Raw genomic sequence first — 23,810 nt, forward strand, 5'->3', positions numbered from 1 at the left:
ATCTGCATGAAGAATTTTGTTAGTGCGTCGGTAGTACAGTTTTGTGATTCAGTTTGATCTGATAAACAAAGCCTATTTGGGTGTTAGAAACTTCTAAAAATAGGTGTAATTTTGGTTGTGCAGATTCAGAAACTTTAGAACGGTGACTCTGTTCATGTGGATGTTAGAAAGGTTCCATAGTCCAAATGACTTCAAAAGAACTTCCTATAGAAGCATATAGGCGCATAAATAATTGGACATATGCTAATTCCATGTAATAAAAGCTGAATAGCAGATTGACAATGAAATTTAACTTTGTTTAGTTAGTGTATATATTGCACATCTCGAAGAATGCTATCACATAAATCCAAGCTAGAGTTACTTTTTTCTGTCTGTATATCCAATGGACTTGCTGATAAAATGGACTTAATGCTTAGGTGAATGGATCATCACAATCAGGGCTTAATTTTCTTCACTTCATCTACTTCGTAATATTTCTGTATTTGGTGTACGAAAAATGGAGATTGGAGCTATGCCAGGAGATCATTACAGTGTCCATCTATATATCCAACTACTTAACTTCAAATCACATTATTCTGGGAAACAACTTTGGAATGACCAATATATCCAACTACTAAAACATTTCAAATTGTGGTTCATGAAGGCTCACAAACATCTATAGTTTTTTGTTTTGCAGATCTAATGGTGCATGTGTAGACTATGGACATTTTTTCCAGCAAATCTAATGGTGTCATGTGTCGGCGCCTTTGTAGTTTCATCAGTTCCTGGGCGATGCTTCAGAAAGGCGAGCCACGACTACAGCAACTGTGCTATTTGGCCTGAACTTGCAATGCTTCTGTTCGTGTCATGATGTCCCCTTTTTTTGATTTAAAAAGAAGGGAATGCAAAGTTTGAATTACTTGATTTAATAATTCATTAAGTGAATTTGGCATAGAAATAACAGGGAACCGGCCATAGATACACCACGGAAACAGACATGCTTCTAGAAAAACAGAACAAAGTTAGATATGAGGATAGGCATGTCTGAAAAGAGACGGTACATGGTACATAAAGAATAAAACAGGGGTGAAAATTAACAGAGTTGGACTAGTTGTAGAAATTTGGACCATACAAACTAACGAAGAAAGCAAACAGACTGAATTCGGCATGAGAATTAGTGGTTCTGGGCACTAGTATCATGTTTCTCAGGGATCGATGGTGTGGCCTCCTTTCCGGCGGCAGCGGCTCTCATTCGTCGTCTCTCGCTCATGCGTCTTTCGCTCGCCGCCATGAGGCTCTCCCAGTGTATCCTTTCTAACTCGTTGACCTCCTCGTCATCAGCCAGGTTGTCCTCGTCGAGCCCTGCTCCAGTGCTCCCCCCTAACCTAATTTCGGAGGGGTATTTTTGTCCCCGCGAATTTGGTTTTTTTCCTGGCCCGCCGCAGCCCAGATCCAAGCCCTGTCTACCCTTTATAACCCAAGACCGTATACGTACAGTACCCTCGTTGGTCCGAAAAAAACATCACACGACCCCATGTCCACGTAATACCTGCCGAATCCAATCATTCACGCGAGCAGCTCCATCAATCTCGCGAGCATTGACGCAGCTCCATAAGTCATGTAGTAGATCTCCACCGGCGGCTATCTCGTCGCCGGCGATCTCGTCGGACAGCGGGCGCGACAACGTCGTGAATCTCCAACGATCGTGCACAGGTACCGCATCCCGCGTCCCCCCTCTAGTCTCGCTCGCGGCAACATCGAACGAACTGCCCCCGCGCCAGTGGCAGTGGTTAACCTAGCGGAGCGGGTAACCTAGCTACCCGGCGGCGCATGCGATCGTGGATCTTGTTCCAGTAGTGCTGCTCCTCGTGATCTGGGTTCACGTAGAGTCGGTTGCCATCGGCTGTGCGCACCACCAGTATCGTTATTTGATGTGGCGGCTAACCTAGGTATCTGGCGGCAGAGGTAATCACAGATCTAGCTAGGTTTTGAGATCGTGCAGTTCCTCGCGATTGAAAGTGATCACACGGGTGTCGTGGCCATCTTCCTTAATAAGTTTGGCAGATCTGAACGGCCTCGGTTGCGGTTGTTTACATAACATCCGTGATCGTGTGCTATGTGTTTTATATTTCATCATTGATAATGTTTGCACATGTGATGATACATAATATTGGTTGTAGGAAATGGCGGACGAGGAGTTAACTGATATCATGGTAGACATGGAGTTTGGAGAACTGATGAAAGACTGGATAGAAGATTGGTCAGATGATGAAAATTCAGATCGTGAAGATCGGTAAGAGAATGGGAACGAATGGGACGATCTTAATGTGAGTGGCATTGTCATGTTGTAATTTTTTGGTGGCATCCGACAACATTAAATCTTTGTGTTGAAAATTTATAGATCGATGAGCTTGATGATGATCAGGAAAACAACTCGGAGCTCTCGAATGAAGATTACATTAGTCAGGTACGTAAGTGAAAAATTTTGTTGGCATGCAAATTGAATTTCTTCTGGAATATTATATGATAAGTAATTATGTATTTGTGTTGTATTTTTTAGTTCATTTCCGAATGTCATAATGCGTACGACTATTACGGTGAATCCGACGCGGAGACAGGCCTTAACGACGAATCATTAGATGCACCTGGTTCTGGGGAGTCCGGGTCATCGGTCATCATGAGTGAGGTATGTGTGTAATCAATGTTCTATGGAAGTAAGTAATGTTAAACCATAGAAATCTGTTTTCATGGCTGTGGTTTGATTGTGTAGGTGACACAAGATGATGGTGCAAAGAATGTCCAAGATACTGCCAGTGCAGATGATAAGAGGGATATGTTCATGCAGATAATGGAAATGACCTTGACGTCTCACGATGCTGCGTATGATTTCTACAACAGCTATGCTAGAGATAATGGTTTCAGCATTAGAAAGAATAAGGTCAGGTATAGCAAAACAGAGTCACGTCATATGCGTTATAGGCGGTTTGTTTGTTCAAGACAAGGGAAACGTGACAGCAAGTTGCTAACCGAGGAAGGACATAGCCGTAGGCTCAGAGCCGAGACACGCTACTTTTGCGAAGCGCACCTAACCGTCAAGCTTGACCAAAAGCGTGGGGTTTGGTATGTTGAAAGTTTTGAGGACAAGCATAGCCATATGTTGGCAGGACCGGACGAGGTACCTTTTCTTTGGTCCCACAGAAAAATCAAAGAGTACTAGAAGCATGAGATAATGTCCATGGGAGCTGCAGGGATTAGAATTCACGACATGATGGATTGCTTCATCAGCAAGCATGTATGGTATGGCGGTGTTGGTTTTTCCAGATGTGAAATATAGAACCTTTGTGCCAAGGAGAAGAGAAAGCTGCTTTCAAAAGGTGATGCTGCCACAGCCATAGGCATCATGGCCAGTAGGAAACAGAGGGATCCTAGCTTCTTTTTCGAGTACAGGCTAGATAAGGAAGGACATTTGAATAGGATGTTCTGGTGCGACTCCCAGTCTCGTCATGACTATGAGGACTTCGGCGACGTGCTTGTATTTGATAGCACGTACAAGATGAACCGCTATGGTATGCCATTCATACCTTTTGTTGGTCTTAACAATCACCGGAAGACCATTGTTTTTGGTTGTGCCATAGTTTCGGACGAGACCGAGGAGACATACGTGTGGCTTCTATAGACTTTTTTGAGGTCCATGTGTCAAAAGATGCCTAAGAGTGTTATCACAGACGTCGACGCTGCGATGATCAAGGCAATTCGCGAAGTCTTGCCAGACGTGTGGCACCGTATATGTACGTGGCACATAGAGAAAAATATGAAGATTCACCTCAGTCACAAGTCCTTGAAGGAGTTCCGAACTCTTCTGTACTACAGCACGTCCACGGCAACGTTTGAGGAGAGATGGCACGCATTTTCCAAGAAATGGCAGTCGGAAAAAACTGTAACATGGTTGAGGCGGATGTATAAGAAGAGGAGACTGTGGGCCGCGGCATATCTAACAGAGGGGTTTTGGCTTGGCATGAAAAGCAACCGGCGGAGTGGAAGCCTGAACTCATGCCTTCACCTCCACCTAGACGGTGAAATGACCCTGGTGGATATGATTTTGCACTATGAGAACACCGTTGTGCATATCCATGAAAACGAGGCGCGAGATGACTGCACGGCCTCACAGAGTTTACCAGTGCCAATTACTAGCTCGAGGGAACTTGAGATAGCTGCTTCTCACGTCTTCACTGCAGCAAACTTCTATATGTTGCAGGATGATCTTAGAAAAATTGACGGCATGGAGATTGTAGAAATTAAGCTGGGAGACGGATCACAGCAGTACATCGTGGCCTGGAAGAATAATCGGAAGCGCCGTTTTTGGGTGGAGTATACCCCAGTAAATTCCGCAAAAACTATAAGGTGCAGCTGCAGAAGAATGATTCAAAAGGGTCTACCTTGCAAGCACATATTCCATGTACTAAAGCACTTGAACATAACTGAAATACCAAAGTGTTTAGTTCTTATTCGGTTCACGAAAGAAGCAAGGTTAGGACTGCCCGCGAGGCGCACAAGCGATCTGTTGGGATTTGGTTGGACTGGGGCCGGGGAAAGAATGAAATATAGCCAGGTCAGTGTGTTAGCGTCTGAAGCTATGCATGCGGCATGCAAACACCCTGCTTTGTGGGATCAGTTACAGGAGAGTTTGAAGGCTGTGATAGCTAAGAGTCATGAGTATGATCTGCTACAGGAAAATTTGTTGAAGCAAACAAATGACATCAGTAAGTGTGCAGTTGAATATGTGGACAATGGTGAAGGCAACATGATTGAGGTTAAAGATCCTATGAAAGTGTCAAGCAAAGGTGCAACAAAGGCAGATGAGAGCCGCCCTGTCTTGAAAAATGGTAGACCACTCTCTTTTGATGAGTTGAAAACCCGGTGCGGCGCTTGCAAATTGGTGGGACACACTAGACGTAGCAAGAAATGCAAACTAAATCAGAAGTAAGTGTTTGTATGCATTGTGGATTATTAAAGTTTGTATCATTCATTAACTTAGCTTGTCTTCTATCAGGTGCAGAAAAGTGGAGAAGGAACAAGAGTAGAACACTTGCTTCAATTATTTACTGTGTTAATCGGCCGGCTCATACTTTGGCTAAGGTAGTTATAGGCGCTTGTGTTTCTTTGGTTTGGAGGCTTTGGCCCCCTGATTATATCCTTAGTGTATTAGCAAACGAGATCTCAGTCTTTGTTTAAATAAAGTAAGATGTTTCCCTGTAAACAAAAATCAAAAAAATTCTTTACTGTGTAATGACCGGGGCGGGAGGTAGAACGAATATTCTTGTACATTTCCCCTGCCCACGTCCTAAATGCCATTAAATAAGTAACTGTACCACTCTCCTCCCCACCACACACTCACCCACCTCCCATGGGCGCCGGTTCGAACTCCCCTCTTATCCCCACCTACAGTAGATCCAGAATAACCTCGCCGGCGACCGCTGCAGCCGCCTCCATGGAGAGAAGCCTCGGCTGGCACAGAGTGATGATGGACCTCGCCGGCGATGACGAGGGGTGGCGCGCGCAGTTGACGGAGGTGTGCGGCTGGTTCCCCAGCACGGAGATGTTGGTCAACCACGCGCGTGGCCTCGTCAAAGTCCTCACCGACGCCGAGAGGAAGCGCGCCTTCCCCTACGGCCGCGGCGTCCCGCCGGCTGTCCTACTCGTGTGGGCAATGCGAGAGGCCACGCTGAGCGACTCCCTTGTTTAGCGTGCAAGGTGGTGGATGTACCGCTCCACCACCATGACGCTGCGGCCAGATTCAGCACGCGTCGCGTCGAGGGCGGACCGCGTCGACGTTGAGCTCGCTATCCCTGCGCCTGTCAGCCCGGACTACCAGGTCCGCCATGTGTCGAAGCCAGTGCTGCCATTGGGCTCTGACGTCGTGGAGGACGACGTGGAGGAGGTACTGGTCATCCCTGATGACCATGAGGAGGGCGAGGAAGACGCTATGCAGATGGTAGCGCCGGTCGCTGTCAAGGGTGGCAAGACAATGCCCATCGACGTCGAGCTCCTTCCCCTCCTCCCTGACATAGTGAAGGTGGAAGAAGAGGAGGTGGCTCAGGATCAGGTGCCGCAGCTGTCCAACACAACGGTGGTTAAGAAGAAGGCTTCTCTGTGTGTGGTGCGCCGCTCACGCCGCCTCAAATTTCTAAAGAAGTGAAGATGGGCACAGTTGCTGAAGGAGGAGGAAGCTGCTGGTTATCTTAAGTTAGGTATGCTGTTATATGTTTCAGCATATAAGTTAACATTATTTTGGGTTTGGTGTTGGTTAGGTATGCTTTTATATGTAAGCATATAAGTTAAGCAATCGGTACGGTTTGATCGGGTTCTTTGTGGCTGAAGAACTGAATATCTACTGCTCACCCTAAGTGCCAAGTTCAGTTAAATTTCTGAATATTGAATATGTATTGTTGCTTTGCTTCAGTGTTGCATGGAAGCTGCTAGATGTTGCTCCTATGTTGCAACAAGACAATGAACTAGTCTGCTACATAAATCAGTAGTGTTGCTAGGTGATGTGCCCATGTGCATCACATACCAAATATAGAACATGCCAAAAGTGCATTGTCTGTCAAATACAGGACATGCCAAAAGTGCATTGTCTGCCAAATATAAAACATGCCAAAAGTGCACTGTCTACCAATCATGATGGCCCCATGTTATTTATGCTGCAATCTCTGTTACACTATGCCCATAAACTGAATAGCAAATAATTCAGCATCATTTCATCATGTCAATTACAGTGATGTCAATAACTTTATGAACAATCTACTTGCTAACTATGACAGCAATCATAATGGCAAGCAGGCCAAGATACAGAAGACCTCCAAATCCTAAAATCCTATCCCTATAGAGCAATATCTCCTTGTGCATCTTAACCATTTCCCTCTTTTCTTTCTCATTCCGTTTAATTTCAGCTTCATATTCTGTAATCTTAGTCTCCATTTTCTTGTTCTTCATGGCAAGATACTTAATGACTGACTTTGCTTTGCTATCCCACTCCCCATCAACCCATTCAACATACTTAGAAGTGATATCATCCTAAATAAATCATGAGCAATTCAAGTCATTTTATAACTGAACTTGTCGCTGCAAGCGTTAAACACTGAACTTTTTTGCAGCTTGACCACAATAGCAGTACTAGTTTGAAGATCATGCTCAGTAGACTAACCTGAAACACACATCCCCTGAGTGCGCTGCCAAAATTGTCTGCATCTATGTAGACACGGCCACTAGGAGTTTCCTGATGACCACATAGATGGAGCTTGTCATGGCCACAGGTGATGAATTATGGGCGATAATGCTGGAATGTAAAGAACAACGGTAAAGAACTTACCTTTTTGGCACCAAAGTGTAGCACTGAAGAAACCCTAGTCGTGGGTTCTCCCGGCCCGCCGCCGCCCACGAAACCGCCGTCCCCTGTTCCACTAGATCCGCCGCCGCTGCCTCCTATGCCACTGAATCCGGCCCACCTGCTTGCAGGACCCAGGGTTCGACCTAACTTGCGGTCGCCACCGCTCTTCTCGCCGCAGCCGCCGCCGCCCGACGCCCAGCTCGCTGTCATGCTTTCGCCATCGAGATTTGGAGGCGCAAATAGAGAGGGAGGGCTAGGGATTTGGAAAGGGAAACGAGAAAAGGGGAAAGATCAATGTGAACTTGGCAAAATGGGTTGGTGTATCGCTGCCGGGAAGATAGCCCGCCTGTGGGGCCCCTCACGTGGTTAGATAGGCCCTGCCTGGCATTATGGTGAGTACAGAAAAAGTTAGTTATACATATAATAAAAAAACGACAGGTTTGTAAAACAAACTAGAAAAACATGATGCCTGATAACACGCGATAGAGCAAACGAGCTGACATGACTAATTTTGATGAGTGTAATATTACATTTTGGCTCGATATATTTACTTATCTACCATGACTACTTTTCATAATAATGTGATGAGGGGGAATTACTAGGAGATTATGCAAGATGATGACATGCAGATAGCTAAGGCAGAATGCTAAGCTTGGTAGAGTTTTAAAAGAAGTTAAGATTGTGAAAATTTTAATATGAAACTTACGAGAGCAGTTGAAGAGAAAAATAGACTATTATAAAAAATTGGAGAAGGAGAATAATATTAAGCAAGAACACTTGATAAGTGAAGCCGTGAAAAATACAATTATAAAAAATTGGAGAAGGAGAAAAATATTAAGCAAGAACAATTGATAAGTGAAGCCAAAACTTTATTGGTAGGACCAAATTGTCTTCTCCAAGCGAATTTTATGACCGAATTGTCTTGTACGAGCGAATTGTCTGACAGACACATACACATGCATGTGCCCTATTTATTACATAAAAATGATAGTACCCCTAAGATAATCATGCCGTCGAAACCTTCGACCGGACTAAATCCAAACCACTAAAACTTCAATCTTGCATGCCGCATGAATTCTTCAGGCGCGCCTTTGGCTTGCGATTTCGCGAATTTTGTTCTTCACACACTCCATCGAGTTTGAAGGTGACATAATCAACTCTGTGACGAAACACCTTCTCCTTGCGTCAACGGTGGCCTGCAAAAAATGACATAAAGGTTACATGAACCGAAGTTGCTACACCACCATAGTAGCTAGTCTACAAACGAAAATAACAGCATACCTGTGTAAATTTGCAGGTGATTTTGTCCCCGTCCCAATGTTCTAGACATTCTGTGACAAAAATGCCACAAGAGTTCCTGGTACATATGCAAACATTAGCGATGGGCAATACAAACATGTGTGTTGTTGTTTGATTGTGCATGATGTCCTATTAACTCACCCATCCTCTTGTTGGGGTATGTCATACTCCTTGATAGGCCACTTACTTACGTCCGGATATTTCCCTGGTGTAATAAGATTTGCCTGACGCATACCATGTGCTATAGCCATTCGCTATAAAGAGGATAGTGTTAAAGAGCAATCATAAACAATATGTAAGAGCAATGGTACAAATGTTGGTTACATTACTAGTGCTTTAACAGTCCTCTCAGTCAGGTCCAGAGGATAGAGCAAATCGAGAGCTTGGAATTCTTTCTTGATCATGTGCATGACCACGGTCATCCAGTGGCTATTGTCGATATTCAACGCGATATACGTCTACAGTGCAAAAAACCATTACGGATCAAAAGAAATACTTGATGAACTATCATGTAGTGATGAATCACAAACATTACATACCTTATCAGGCACAGTATACTCTTTCGTGACTCTATTAACTGCCCCAGCTTTGGTCAGAGCACTATCCATGTTGCAGCTCGATGGCAATGGATCGTCATGTGCGATAGCACGATCTACAAGGAATTTGGACCTCCACGCTGGACAGAGGTAACGATCATGACCAACACGCAGCTCCAAATGTCCCATATAAGCATCAATAACCTGCATAGAATATCAGCACATTACATGTTGAGAGTTGAGACATAGATTTTTGAGCATTTTAAAAACAGGACATGCAAGTAGTACTTACATTGTCCGCAGCCATCTATGAGCTAGTACCGGTAGAATCCTTTCGGAAGTCAGAGTTATGCCACGGCCTTCACTGTAGTAATTTTTTTTGTTCTTGTTCTTCTCAGTGCTAGCAGCTAACTCGACAAATGAAACAGCTGCATCAATTATTTCCGGCGTCAACTCATCTGCCACAACCTCCAGCACATTATTGTTCGAAAATAGAGCTGCATGAAATAATATGAACGTCAACAATGGTGATCATATGCATTGGTAGTAAATAAAAAAATTAAGAATGTTAGTTACGATACCTCTAGTAGCAGTACTAGTACCAGAGGTTCTCTGACCACGGCTGGTACGCCTACCCGGCTGGTCAAGTGCGTAGGGGGATTCAAATTTCTTGGGAACGGTCCGCTTCCGCTTACCGGACATAACCTCCTCATCCTTATCGATTGTTGCACCCTTTTTTCCATTCGCCTTAGCCATGAACTTGCTGACAGAAAATGGACAAATGTCTCTGTCCGATGAAGGTGCTAGAGTAGAAGTACCAACCACCCAAGGGTTTTCCGATGTACCCACACATACATCATTACGCTTAACAGGTGAAGCTTCTTTGTGCCCATTCAGCTTCGGTGGGGTTTTCTGTTTTGCAAACTAAATCGTGTGAACATTTCTGGACGAAAAAAATTAAACGAGAAAATTATAGACAGAAAGATAAATACATAGTACCTCAGGTACGGTTTTATGGTCGGGAAGCACTATATCAGGGTGCGTCATGTCAATGATCGGCTCTCCATCACTGTCCATGTCTTCCTTGTACACGAATTCCTTCTTTTCATATGGACCATTCTCGAACGAATCCACTTCGTCCGGATCATTCTCCGAGGATGGCACGGCAGCAGCCGGCTTGTACATGACACCTTGTTTGTTCAACTTCTCCAACAACCTCTGCAATAGAAATATAAACTTAGTAATGGTAGGATGGTTTAAAACGGCAAACATACTGTAAACTATAAAGTTTGGGTGTGATACCTCAGCAACTTGATAAGGGATTTGCCTCATCTCGGTGTGTATGAAGTCCATGCACCGCTTCATTAGAAGCTCCATCAAATCTTCCAACAATGCGGCTGTCATCGACTTCTTTGCGTTTCCAGTTGCAGGCTTGGTTTTTGGCTTCATGGTAGGCGCATTATTTGGGATGTTGGGCTCCTGAGCCCTATACTCCTGGGTGATATTATTTTCGATCTGCATGCGATATTGAAGTACATGTGATGATAAAAAATAAATAGTATTAAGTTACAAAACATTTAAGAAAGACGAAACACAATGACTTACCCTTACGTTACCACGGCCGTGCCCATTATCATAGTCGAACCTATCTCTCCTAGTGGCTGCACCTTCTGTCCAGTTCCTCATAAGAGGTTGTATGGACAAGTTGGGATTATAGGCGCATTCGCCTTCGACCGGTTGCACCTTCTCCCAGTACAAGTACTACAAAAAAATAAGGATTTAGAGTTAGTAAAATACATCACATAAAATTTGCAATGATATGATAATTGACATTATGCAACAGGTCTGATATGTGTACCTGCAAGAGAGCCAAATTGCCTTTCGGCCATTGGCGGAGGTGTTTGCCTTTCTTCACTATGCGAAGGCAATCAAGGAGAACACGCATGGTGAAGGCATTCCAGTTAATCTTTGAAATACGTTTCACATCGTAGACCAAAGCGTAGTACTGCTTTGGCACAATCTTGCTCGACATGGGAGCAATAATTGTTCCTAACAGGACCAGCACTACTTTGCGAAGGAAATCATCGTCGGTGGCTTTACTTTTAGTTATGTCCTCAATGAGATTATCTATCACTATGTTTTCTGATGTCTTACTGAGAAATTGTGGCGGCACCCGCTCCTTCATGTCCTTGCCTTCTTCAGTCAGAATGTCCGAAGCGGACAGTCCTTGGTTCCCGAAGTTAAAGATGCACTCGACGTCGACCGCACCGAGAGTCACCTCCCCAACCTGCTCTTGTATAATGAATCTGCCCGTGCTGGCCTGAAAATTCTCAATCATATACCTAATCAGCAGGGTACGCATCTTAATAGATGGTATTTGCAGCATGCTGCGCAATGATGTATCAGCCACTCTAGCGCGTTGACCGCTCGATAGATCTGCAACAAGCTTGCACCATTTCTCAACTGCGCATACTATTTCTCCATTCAGGTCGTCCATCCTGTTGAAAGAAAATATATAACTTCGTGACATTAGCTAACACTAAAGCAAAAATAACAATAGGCATGCAAAAATATAAAACTTTCTGGCAGTAGCTAACACTAATGCAAAAATAACACTAATGGAAATACAATACTATCACCATGTATACTGCAACATGCAACCAACTGTGTGCTGACATGAGGCAATAAAAAAATAACTACAATTGGTAATTGAATTTACTTGCATCTGATCAAGTTCTTTGAGTATCATATAAATTATAAAATCAATAAATTTAATATGGTAAACTGTTACTTATTCGTTTGGTTGTCTTACTAACAGGGTGACAAATTGTTCAGCTATAAATAAACTAGAGTCTATAGCAATGGTACCTATTTGAGGTTCATCAACATCTAATGTTAATAACTCTTTAATGTTCTATGTGCACAACAATATAATTGGATCGTGTGACAAAAATATAATTGGATCTTGTGACAAAAAATGTATTGCATCATGCTTCTCGAGAAACAACATCTTATTCTACCATGCTATGAAAGAACCAAAGAATGTTTTCATCTACGCCATCTGGTCAGAACGCATCTAGTCGAGTTCATACTAGTTGAAAATATGTGGTAAACCTAAGTCCATCAAAGCAACGAGACGGAGGAAGTAGCTTGCTATGAAGGCACGAGGGAAGGAGGACAATTTACTTGATCGGTCGACGAAGATGAAAGAAGTCGGCGATGCGTTCTTGACGTAGTTCGTCGAGGTCGGCCTGCACGTGCGGACGACCTTGATCTTCTCGGGGTTTTTGTGGCGTGTGGGATGCGGCGGACGGAGCTGTCGATGCCTCGCCGGCAGGAGTCGATCTAGTCGACGACATGTGCGAGGAGGAGGAGATTATATACGAGGTCGACGCCTAGGTCGTCGTAACTTCCCTGTGGCCAATCTTGCGATCTATATTTTCCTCCATTGAAGCGAGGCTGAACGTGCTCCTCAATCATAGGGATTAGGAACATATGGATTAGCACGATCCCAGAATTGTGTAACAGAACGGCAACTACTCCCGTGATCGACGTGCGTGTGATCGACATGCATGGAAAGCGCAGCGTTATGGGCTCCACAATATGGATCCGACACTTATGCGCGGTCTGGGCCGGCCCACCTACCTGCATTGTTTCTTCCCTCAAAATAAATATCATTGGTTCATCCCTAAAAAAAAACTCTTTGTGACACGTATTAGTTATTGTATACTTGTATATGTTCAATAATATTTATAGTATCTCTATCATTTCTACAATATTATACATGCATCGAGTGTCGGAAATGAACGATACTTGTCATGCATGCATGCCGTGGTCATCGTAGGTTACGGATTAAGTTTGGGATCATTTCATGAGATCGTAGGTTACGCATAAACCACTTTTAGACCTGCCCTCCGGCAAACCCGAATGGTCCTGCTTGTACATGGTGCATGTGGAAGCATGCATGAGATGACCCCAACTTTTGGGAGCATGTGGGCTTGGCCAATGTGGTCCCCCAGGCAAGGTGTGCATGAATTCAGACACAAAATGCATGTTGCATCACGTGGGGGCAGTGTTGTAGGGTTTTGTCGCCAGAAAACCCTAGAAATTGCATCGAGTGTCGCAAATGAACGATACTGATCACGTGGGGGCATGCATGAGATGACCCCAACTTTTGGGAGCATGTGAGCATGGCCAATGTGCCCCCCCACCCAGGCAAGGTGTGCACAAGTTCGAACACAAAACACACGTTGCGTCACGTGGGGGCAGTGTTGTAGGGTTTTGTCGCCGGAAAAACCCTAGAAAATGCATGGAGTTTTGGAAATGAACGATACTCCTAGTACATGGTGCATCCTAGGGTGTGCATACAGTTTGGTCTGAATTGGTGAGACCGAGAAGATAAACCTGCTCCTAGTACATGGTGCATGTGGAGGTATGCATGCGACTGTCCCAACTACATTTGATTTAATAATATTTGAAGTATCAAACAGAAAATAAAATTTATAATTTGTAATGAAGAATTGAAATAATGAAGAAGTGCAATAGAACATAACATATTATCTTACATTTTGGAAATATTTCGAATATAAAGAAGAGAACAAATATTAGAATGAAGAAGTGAAATAAAACAGAACATTTTATCTTACAAATTAAAAATATTTCAAAAATAGTAAAGATAAGAAATATTAGAATTAACAATTAAAATAAAACACACCATTTTAGTTTATATTTCGTAAATATTATCAATATACAAAAGAGAATGAACAAATGAAATAAAACACAACAGAATTTGGCTTATTTTTTAAATTTTAGTAAAAAAATTTAGAAATAATATAGAAAAAAGAGATTTGATTTTAAATATTAGAAATATAAACAAGAAAAGAAACAAAGAAAATATAAAACATATCAGCGCGCGGGTAAGGCTGCCCTGGGCCAGCCCGCCCGAATTGGGCCCAAGGCGGAGCCACGCAGGGCACATCGCAGCGCACAGCCGTTGGGTGGTGGGAGTTTAGTCCCACCTCGCCAAGCGTGGGAGCGCCGCACCGGTTTATATACTTGGCTGCGACTCCCCTCCCAAGCTCCTATCAATTGCAGGCAGTACATTGCCTAACTCTCGTCCCCTCTGCCCCGTGGGGCCTACTAGCAGCAGAGATATTCTGCACTGTGGGCCTGTATCCTGGCCCATGCACCGCAGGGTTCCTAGTCGTATGCAGGCCGTGGAGTATGAATTCTCCTGCTCTGGTAGGTGGGCACTTTTTTTGGCATATTGCCATGTCTGTTGATCTTCAAATCACACACTAAATTATACACATGCTCACTTGCATTCAATACACAATTTTTTTGTGCATACATGACAAGTTCATGTTTTGACCTTCAAGTCATCTAATAAATTTTACACATGCTCACTTACATGTAATACACATGGATATTAATTGGATTTCAACAAAAATGAGGCCGTGGTGTATGAATTCTACTACCACATGCATGCCATGGTCATGGTACGGTGTGCAAAAAGTTTGTGATCTTTTGGTGGGACCGTCAAGGAAAATCTCTTCCAAACTTGCCCTCCGGCAGACCCGAATGGTCCGGCTTGTACATGGTGCATGCGGGGGCATGCATGAGATGACCCCAACTTTTGGGAGCATGTGAGCATGGCCAATGTGCCCCCCCCAGGCAAGGTGTGCACGAGTTCGGACACAAAACACACGTTGCGTCACGCCGCGGCAGTGTTCTAGGGTTTTATCACCGCAAAACGCCTACAAGATGCATAGAGTGTCGGAAATGAACGGTAGTTGCTAGGCATGCTTGCTATGGTCATCGTAGGGTGTGCATAAAAGTTTGGTATCAATTGGTGAGACCGAGAAGAAGAACCTGCTTGTAGTACATGGTGCAAGTGGAGGCATACATGCGATTGTCCCAACTATATTTTATTTAATAATATTTCAAGTATGAAACAAAAAATAAAATTTATAATTAGGAAAGACAACCATGAAAAGTGAAATATGAGAGAACAATATATCATACATTATTTAAATTTATAACTGTCAGAACAAAGAAAAGAGGACAATATAGAAAACAGAAGAAATAATTTGAATGAATAAGTGCAATAAAAGACAACATATTATCTTACATTTTGGAAATATTTCAAATATCAAGAAGAGAACAAATATTACAATGAAGAAGCGAAATAAAACAGAACATTTTATCTTACAAACTAAAAATATTTAAAAAATAATAAAGATAAGAAATATTTTAATGAAGAATTGAATTAAAACACAACATTTTAGTTCATATTTCGTAAATATTATCAATATACAAAAGAGTACGAACAAATGAAATAAAACACAACAGAATTTGGCATATTTTTTAAATTTTAGTAAACACTGTTAGAAATAATATAGAAAAAAAGAGACTTGATTTTAAATATTAAAAATATAAACAAGAAAAGAAACAAAGAAAATATAAAACATATCAACGAGCGGAGTAAGGCTGCCCTGGGCCAGCCCGCCCGAATTGGGCCCAAGGCGGAGCCGCGCAGGGCACATCGCAGCGCATAGTCGTTGGGTGGTGGGAGTTTAGTCCCACCTCGCCAAGCGAGAGAGCGCCGCACCGGTTTATATACCCTGCTGCGATTCCCCTCCCAAGCTCCTATCAATTCCAGGCAGTACATTACCTAACTCTTGCCCCCTCTACTCCGTGGGGCCTACTAGCAGCAGAGATATTCTGCACCACGGGCCTGCATCCTGGCCCATGGACAGCAGGGTTCCTAGTCGTATGCAGGCCATGGAGTATGAATTCTTCTGCTCTAGTAGGTGGGCAATTTTTTTGGCATATTGCCATTGTGTATTGATTTGATCTTGAAATCACACACTAAAATATACACAAGGTCACTTGCGTTCAATACACATATTTTTTGCATATATGACAAGTTAATGTTTTGACCTTCAAGTCATCTAATAAAAAAAATTGAAATTGTTTTTTATTTTTTATTAATTTATAATGCCTTCTAGACTGACTGGTCAAAACATCGGTCTATACCTGAGGGGGGCATTGTAAAATATTCTTTTTCCAAATTTTCTTTCATAGCCATGATTGGCACATGTGGGTCACCATGTTCAATAAAGTTTGTGTGATTTGGAGGTGGTGGGAAAAATCGCATTTTTTCAAAAACTGGCTTAAGTTAGACCAAATCCCCCCTCCGGAATGCGGTCATTTTTTCGACCACCTCCAAATGACCTCAACTTTGGCACACATGATCTATTGCACAAACAAAGGTGGGTTCCAAAGGTTTTATATTTTTTTGAATTTTTTATTAATTTATAATGTCCTCTAGACTGACTGGTCAAAACATCAGTCTATACCTCAGGGGGGCATTGTAAAATATTCTTTTTCCAAATTTTCTTTCATAGCCATGATTGGCACATGTGGGTCACCATGTTCCAGAAAGTTTGTGTGATTTAGAGGTGGTGGGAAAAATCACATTTTTTCAAAAACTAGCTTAAGTTAAACCAAATGGCCCCTCCGGAATGCGGTCATTTTTTCGACCACCTCCAAATGACCTCAACTTTGGCACACATGATCTATTGAACAAACAAAGGTGGGTTCCAAAGGTTTTATATTTTTATGAATTTTTTATTAATTTATAATGCCCTCTAGACTGACTGGTCAAAACATCGGTCTATACCTCAGGGCGGCATTGTAAAATATTCTTTTTCCAAATTTTCTTTCATAGCCATGATTGGCACATGTGGGTCACCATGTTCAAGAAAGTTTGTGTGATTTGGAGGTGGTGGGAAAAATCACATTTTTCAAAAACTGGCTTCAGTTAGACCAAATGGCCCCTCCGGAATGCGGTCATTTTTTCGACCACCTCCAAATGACCTCAACTTTGGCACACATGATCTATTGCACAAAAAAGGTGGGTTCCAAAGGTTTTATACTTTTTTTGAATTTTCTATTTATTTATAATGCCCTCTAGACTGACTGGTCAAAACATCGGTCTATACCTTATGGGGGCATTGTCAAATATTCTTTTTCCAAATTTTCTTTCATAGCCATGATTGGCACATGTGGGTCACCATGTTCAAGAAAGTTTGTGTGATTTGGAGGTGGTGGGAAAAATCACATTTTTCAAAAACTGGCTTCAGTTAGACCAAATGGCCCCTCCAGAATGCGGTCATTTTTTCGACCACCTCCAAATGACCTCAACTTTGGCACACATGATCTATTGCACAAACAAAGGTGGGTTCCAAAGGTTTTATATTTTTTTGAATTTTTTATTAATTTATAATGCCCTCTAGACTGACTGGTCAAAACATCTGTCTATACCTCAGGGGGGCATTGTAAAATATTCTTTTTCCAAATTTTATTTCATAGACATGATTGGCACATGTGGGTCACCATGTTCAAGAAAGTTTGTGTGATTTGGAGGTGGTGGGAAAAATCACATTTTTTCAAAAACTGGCTTCAGTTAGACCAAATGGCCCCTCCGGAATGCGGTCATTTTTTCGACCACCTACAAATGACCTCAACTTTGGCACACATGATCTAAGTCACAAAACAAAGGTGTGTTCCAAAGGTTTTATATTTTTTTGAATTTTTTATTAATTTATAATGCCCTCTAGACTGACTGGTCAAAACATCGGTCTATACCTCAGGGGGGCATTGTAAAATATTCTTTTTCCAAATTTTCTTTCATAGCCATGATTGGAACATGTGGGTCACCATGTTCAAGAATGTTTGTGTGATTTGCAGGTGATGGGAAAAATCACATTTTTTTTCAAAAACTGGCTTAAGTAGACCAAATGGCCCCTCCGGAATGCGGTCATTTTTTCGACCACCTCCAAATGACCTCAACTTTGGCACACATGGTCTATTGCACAAACAAAGTTGGGTTCCAAAGGTTTTATATTTTTTTTGAATTTTTCTTAATTTATAATGCCCTCTAGACTGACTGGTCAAAACATCGGTCTATACCTCAGGGGGGCATTGTAAAATATTCTTTTTCCAAATTTTATTTCATAGCCATGATTGGCACATGTGGGTCACCATGTTTCAGAAAGTTTGTGTGATTTAGAGGTGGTGGGAAAAATCACATTTTTTAAAAAACTAGCTTAAGTTAGACCAAATGGCCCCTCGGGAATGCGGTCATTTTTTCGACCACCTCCAAATGACCTCAACTTTGGCACACATGATCTATTGAACAAACAAAGGTGGGTTCCAAAGGTTTTATATTTTTTTTGAATTTTTTATTAATTTATAATGCCCTCTAGACTGACTGGTCAAAACATCGGTCTATACCTCAGGGGGGCATTGTAAAATATTCTTTTTCCAAATTTTCTTTCATAGCCATGATTGGCACATGTGGGTCACCATGTTTCAGAAAGTTTGTGTGATTTAGAGGTGGTGGGAAAAATCACATTTTTAAAAAAACTAGCTTAAGTTAGACCAAATGGCCCCTCCGGAATGCGGTCATTTTTTCGACCACCTCCAAATGACCTCAACTTTGGCACACATGATCTATTGAACAAACAAAGGTGGGTTCCAAAGGTTTTATATTTTTTTGAATTTTTTATTAATTTATAATGCCCTCTAGACTGACTGGTCAAAACATCGGTCTATACCTCAGGGGGGCATTGTAAAATATTCTTTTTCCAAATTTTCTTTCATAGCCATGCTTGGCACATGTGGGTCACCATGTTCAAGAAAGTTTGTGTGATTTGAAGGTGGTGGGAAAAATCACATTTTTTTTCAAAAACTGGCTTCAGTTAGACCAAGTGGCCCCTCCGGAATGCGGTCATTTTTTCGACCACCTCCAAATGACCTCAACTTTGGCACACATGATCTATTGCACAAACAAAGGTGGATTTCCTAGGTTTTATTTTTTTTGAATTTTTTATTAATTTATAATGCCCTTTAGACTGACTAGTTAAAACATCGGTCTATACCTCAGGGGGGCATTGTAAAATATTCTTTCTATATTTTTGAAATTATTTGAATTTATAATGCCCTCTTATATTTGTTTACTTTTTTAATGCCCTCTTATATTTTTGAATTTTTTATTTATAAAGCTAGGTTTCCAAGATGGCTAGGATGGCCCATGCTTTTCCTTTTGTTTATTCTTTTCCTTTTCCTTCACTTTACATAAAAATTACCTGAGCACTCCAAAAATAACATAAAAATTACATGACCCCTCAAATAATAACATACCAAAAATTCAAAAGGTATTTTTATCAAACACATCTTTTTGAATATTTATATTTTCTTTGCTTGTAAATAAGTGACATTTTCAAAATTCTAATAAGTAGGGTAATATAACTTTATTACAAAATAAAGTAGATCTTATTTCAAATTACTTTTTTTGCACACATTATTTTTAACTAGTATTACATTACTCTTCTTTATTTACATTTAATTCCTTCACACTTTGATGATGGAATATTTGCTCTCTAATTGCAACATAGGTTCAAATGATGGAACATTTGATCTTTTTTGCTTATTCAAATTATGCGTTGATGGAATGTGTGAGGATGAACAATTATCATAACTTTACTAAACCCCATGTACTATAATTCATGACAGCCATTTTCAAACATTGCCACATTCAATATTTGGTATAATTGGCACATGGGCACAGCATGTTGCACTTGCCCACAGCATAGACAAGTGTTGCAGCATGTCTCAAGCAACACTGAAGCGCCATTTGTGATCATTGCACCATCGAAACAACAACTAAACATGAAGGAAGCATTCACCACCAATAAAGATAAGGCCACACATATATAGATAGCATTCTAATAGGTAGCAGGCAGTTCACAACAGATCCAATTCAACCACACAATACATTACATTACATTACATTAATATAGCAAGTTTTCTAGCAGTTCAGACCCAGATGCAGCTTTCCAAAAGTAAAACATAATCAAATATACTGATGATGAGTACGGCTTCCAGCTTCCGATGATCAGCATGATGTATGATTAGAGGTCAGGGTTTATCAGGACCTTCAGGAGGGCAGAATGCTGACCAATGATCCTGTAGTCATGACTGGAGATCGATGTGGCCCGGCAATGTTCCATCAGATGCTCCAATAACCCAGACCTGGGCTTGGGCTTGCTGCAGTAGGGGCACCGGTACTTTTCATTCCTCCAGTTGTAGTACATAGCAGGTCCTTGGGCCCTGATCTTCAACACCTCCTTCTCTTCAAAGGACTCGACGTTCCCCTCGACCACATCATCTCCAGATTCATACTGCACACATTAATGACTGACATTAATACATTATGCATTCAAAAACTATAAACACATAATACTAACTCAATGCAGAAATAACATTTCAACTAGGCCTTACCTCGTATGGCTCATCTTCATCAGACTCATATGGGTAGAACCCAGTCTTGTCCCACTTCCTCTTGTTGCCCAGAAGATCCTCCTCCTCCTGCTATATTGTCAAACAAGCACATCAATTACAATGAATTGAATTGCAGTTCACAGAATGTCATTACAAACAAAATTGTGAATGTGAACCACATTGGTATGTTGCAAGTGACCAAATGATTTCCTTATAAATACAGAATCTAAGCAATCAATCAACAAACAAATGATGTCCTTCATAAATGCTAATGAAAATGCAAGCTGGATTCTTGACATTCCCTGGATTAAACCAACACTTTTCTTTTGAGGGAATTCCCCCCCCCCCACACACACACACACTACTTAATGGAAACATATAGTATATTTTGTTGCTAGGATCCTGCCTTGGAATGTTTACTTCACACTTTACATATAGTATATACTAATTACAGAAGCCAACTACAAATTTTAATATGCACAAATTACTGTTTTTGGGATAATGCAGCAAAGCTCCTACACATATTAACATAATGCAGTAGTTAATTAGGTACAACTTCAACTATAAATGCATACATCTCCAACAAACATCTAAAATTTCATTACTTACCTAAACAACAACAAATTATACTATAGATGAATCTTGTATAATGTAAATCAATTCATTGGCACATCTTAATTAATGCATTCCAAATCAAATATGTATCCATCCAGTATCATTGAACCACAGATCAAATCAAATAATCATAAATGTCAGCAACATTGAACTACAGATCTAATAATCATATGACATCTATCTGACCTTAAATTCCCCCTTAAATAAGGTATTCATCCTCATACTAATTAAATTCTAACAAGAAAAAATTCAACTACTAATCTAATAAGCATCTGAAAAAACCCCAAGATGCTTTTATCTCTGAAGCAACGGCATTGCAGAGGATGTTCAATGCTGTCGATATCTCTGGAGCAACGACAAAATTCCACTACTAACCCAAAGTAAATAAGCATAGACTGCCCCTTCCCCTCGACCACGCTTCCCCTCTCCTTCAGAAGCCCCAATCCAGCACAAAAAAATCCAGCCCTTGAGAAGCTCTTTTTGATTAACATGACAACACCCAGTACATGAGCACATCCTTCACTATATTTACAACCAAACTAATGCACCATCTAATCACCTCATGTAGACAATTTTCAAAAACACAAGGCCATGCACAACCCATCTCATAGCCTTTGCCTGACAGGCATCAATCAAGCATCAAATAACTGCAACTATGACAACATGCATCAATCAAGCATCTAAGAATTGCAACTATGACAGCCATAATCCCTAGAACTAAGCATCCATTTAATTAATCATCAAGCCAAAGAACTAAAGCAGGCACCAACCCAAACCAATACAGAAGTATATATTTGACTCCAAACACCTAAAGAATTGCAAAAATTCCACTACTAATCTAATAAGCATCTGAAAAAAAACCCCATCCCTCAATCTGGCTACTTCTAACCTAATCTAATAATCATATGTGGTCCACCATTCTTGCACGAATCAAATACAGAAAAACCCTAATGCAGAGAAAACCCTAGCTCCAACAAATCTAACCAAACAAAGCTCTGGCCACAAACCCTACAATCTAAAACCTACCAACTAAATGTTAGCCGCAGATACCTTCTGCTCCGCTTCCTCCTCGCCGGAGCCGGCCTCCACCTTCTCCACCTTCTCCACCTCGTGCGCCTCGCCAGAGCCCGCCCCCACCTTCTACGCCTCGCCAGAGCCCGCCTCCACCTTCTGCGCCTCGCCGAAGTTGGCCAGAGCGGGCGCATCTGGCTGGACCGCGCCGCTGCCGCCCGCCCCCGCCTTCTCCAGATATCCAGCGGAGGGAGCACCGCGCTGGACGTCGGCACGCCCCCTCACAAAGGTGCCCGCAGCGATCTGTCGCGCCTGCTCCACTAGATCTGCGCCCCAATCGGGGCGCTCACCTCCTGCGTCCGCCATTGCGATGGAGAGGATGCGGTTAGGGAGACGAGGAGGTTGGAGAGGAGAGGGAGTGGGGAGTGGAGAGTGGAGAGAGGGAGACGATGCGGCGGGGGGAAATGGTGGGCGATGCGGCCGGAGGTGGTTGCCGTCCACATTTATATGATGGGATAGTTTTGGCAACTACCCGTGACACGTGCTGCCCCACGCGCGGGCGGCTTAACGCGTGCACGAAAGGCCGAGGTGTACAAACAAATACGTATACGGACGGGCATACGTATACGGCCGGGCATACGATCTAACCGGGCCCGTACGGGCCTCCCAGGGCTCCTCGACGGCTATACGCGGGGGCAACAAAGACGATTGTGCCCCTCGTTATGAACCGTTTTTGGTTCATCCTAGCCGTCGATGTGTTTTTCCACCCCGCGTTCAGCCCAGGGGGGATTGCACCGGAGCAGAAACGGTCCTCGTCAGCCTCGGCGTAGCCCTTGTCGCTCAAATCTTTGATGATCTGGGCCTGGCGTGCCTCTATCTCATCGTCAATCTCGCGGCACATGACCACTGCCTCTTCGTGCAGCCGCCACTTCTCCTCCATCCGCTTTGGAGTGTAATGGTGGCTGATGCTGTCCAGGTACTCCATGCCGCCGAGCACTACCCTTTTGAGTGACAGGATGAAGTTGACGTCCCCGTCCGCCATCCGAACTTTGCGTTTAGCATCACCAGCCTTGCTCTTCTTTCCGGCTATTAACTCGTCGAGGGCTGCCGCCTCCGCGGCTGCTCTACCTTCCATTAAAGATATAAACTCCTCCGCCTCCAACTCTTCTTCTTCTTCTTCCTGCTCCAAGGACAGCGCCAGGGCGTCAAGATGGGTGGTTGAGTGACCTTGTGCGTCGCCTGCAGAGGCAGCCATGGTCAGCTCCTTGGAGTTGCTCTCCAAGTCGACGTGCTCTGTGGTGGAATTAACTTGGGCCATCACGGGTGGATTTGTACGTCAGCTTCACCTCGATTCGACGTGGGTTGTGGGTTTGAGGCTTGTTCTTCAGCCTGGATCTCGCCGCCTCCAGATTTAAAGAGGAGGGAGGAGAGGAACCCTGGCGCAGTCGGATTCTCCGTTGCTGTCGGAATCGGAAGCAGAATCCATTGAGTTCCAGTCGGGACCAGGCTGCCAGCTTCTCGACCTCCAAGGCCCGGCCCACGAAATGACGCACTACCTCGAATAGGGTTTTCAGCCGAATAGTCGTATTATAGCCTTGCGGTGCACCTATATGAGCCGGCCCAGTAGCTTGTAC

General features: G+C 42.7%; 2 protein-coding genes across 2 annotated transcripts; one reads left to right on the forward strand and one right to left on the reverse strand.

Moving 5' to 3' along the window:
- Window positions 1-1,153: 1,153 nt before the first annotated feature.
- On the reverse strand, window positions 1,154-23,810 carry LOC147958834 (uncharacterized). The gene is made up of 3 exons (XM_087532326.1): window positions 23,404-23,810; window positions 22,984-23,304; window positions 1,154-1,341 (listed from the first exon to the last, which is right to left on the reverse strand). The coding sequence occupies exons 1-3, from the start codon at window positions 23,492-23,494 to the stop codon at window positions 1,154-1,156; spliced, it is 600 nt and encodes a 199-aa protein (XP_087388452.1). The 5' UTR covers window positions 23,495-23,810.
- Window positions 4,226-4,963, forward strand: LOC147958835 (uncharacterized). The gene has a single exon (XM_087536332.1). The coding sequence runs from the start codon at window positions 4,226-4,228 to the stop codon at window positions 4,961-4,963; it is 738 nt and encodes a 245-aa protein (XP_087392458.1).

Source organism: Triticum urartu, chromosome 7A (genome assembly GCF_056163025.1).
Source record: "Triticum urartu cultivar PI428250 chromosome 7A, HENAU_Tu73, whole genome shotgun sequence".
Lineage (NCBI taxonomy): Eukaryota > Viridiplantae > Streptophyta > Magnoliopsida > Poales > Poaceae > Triticum > Triticum urartu.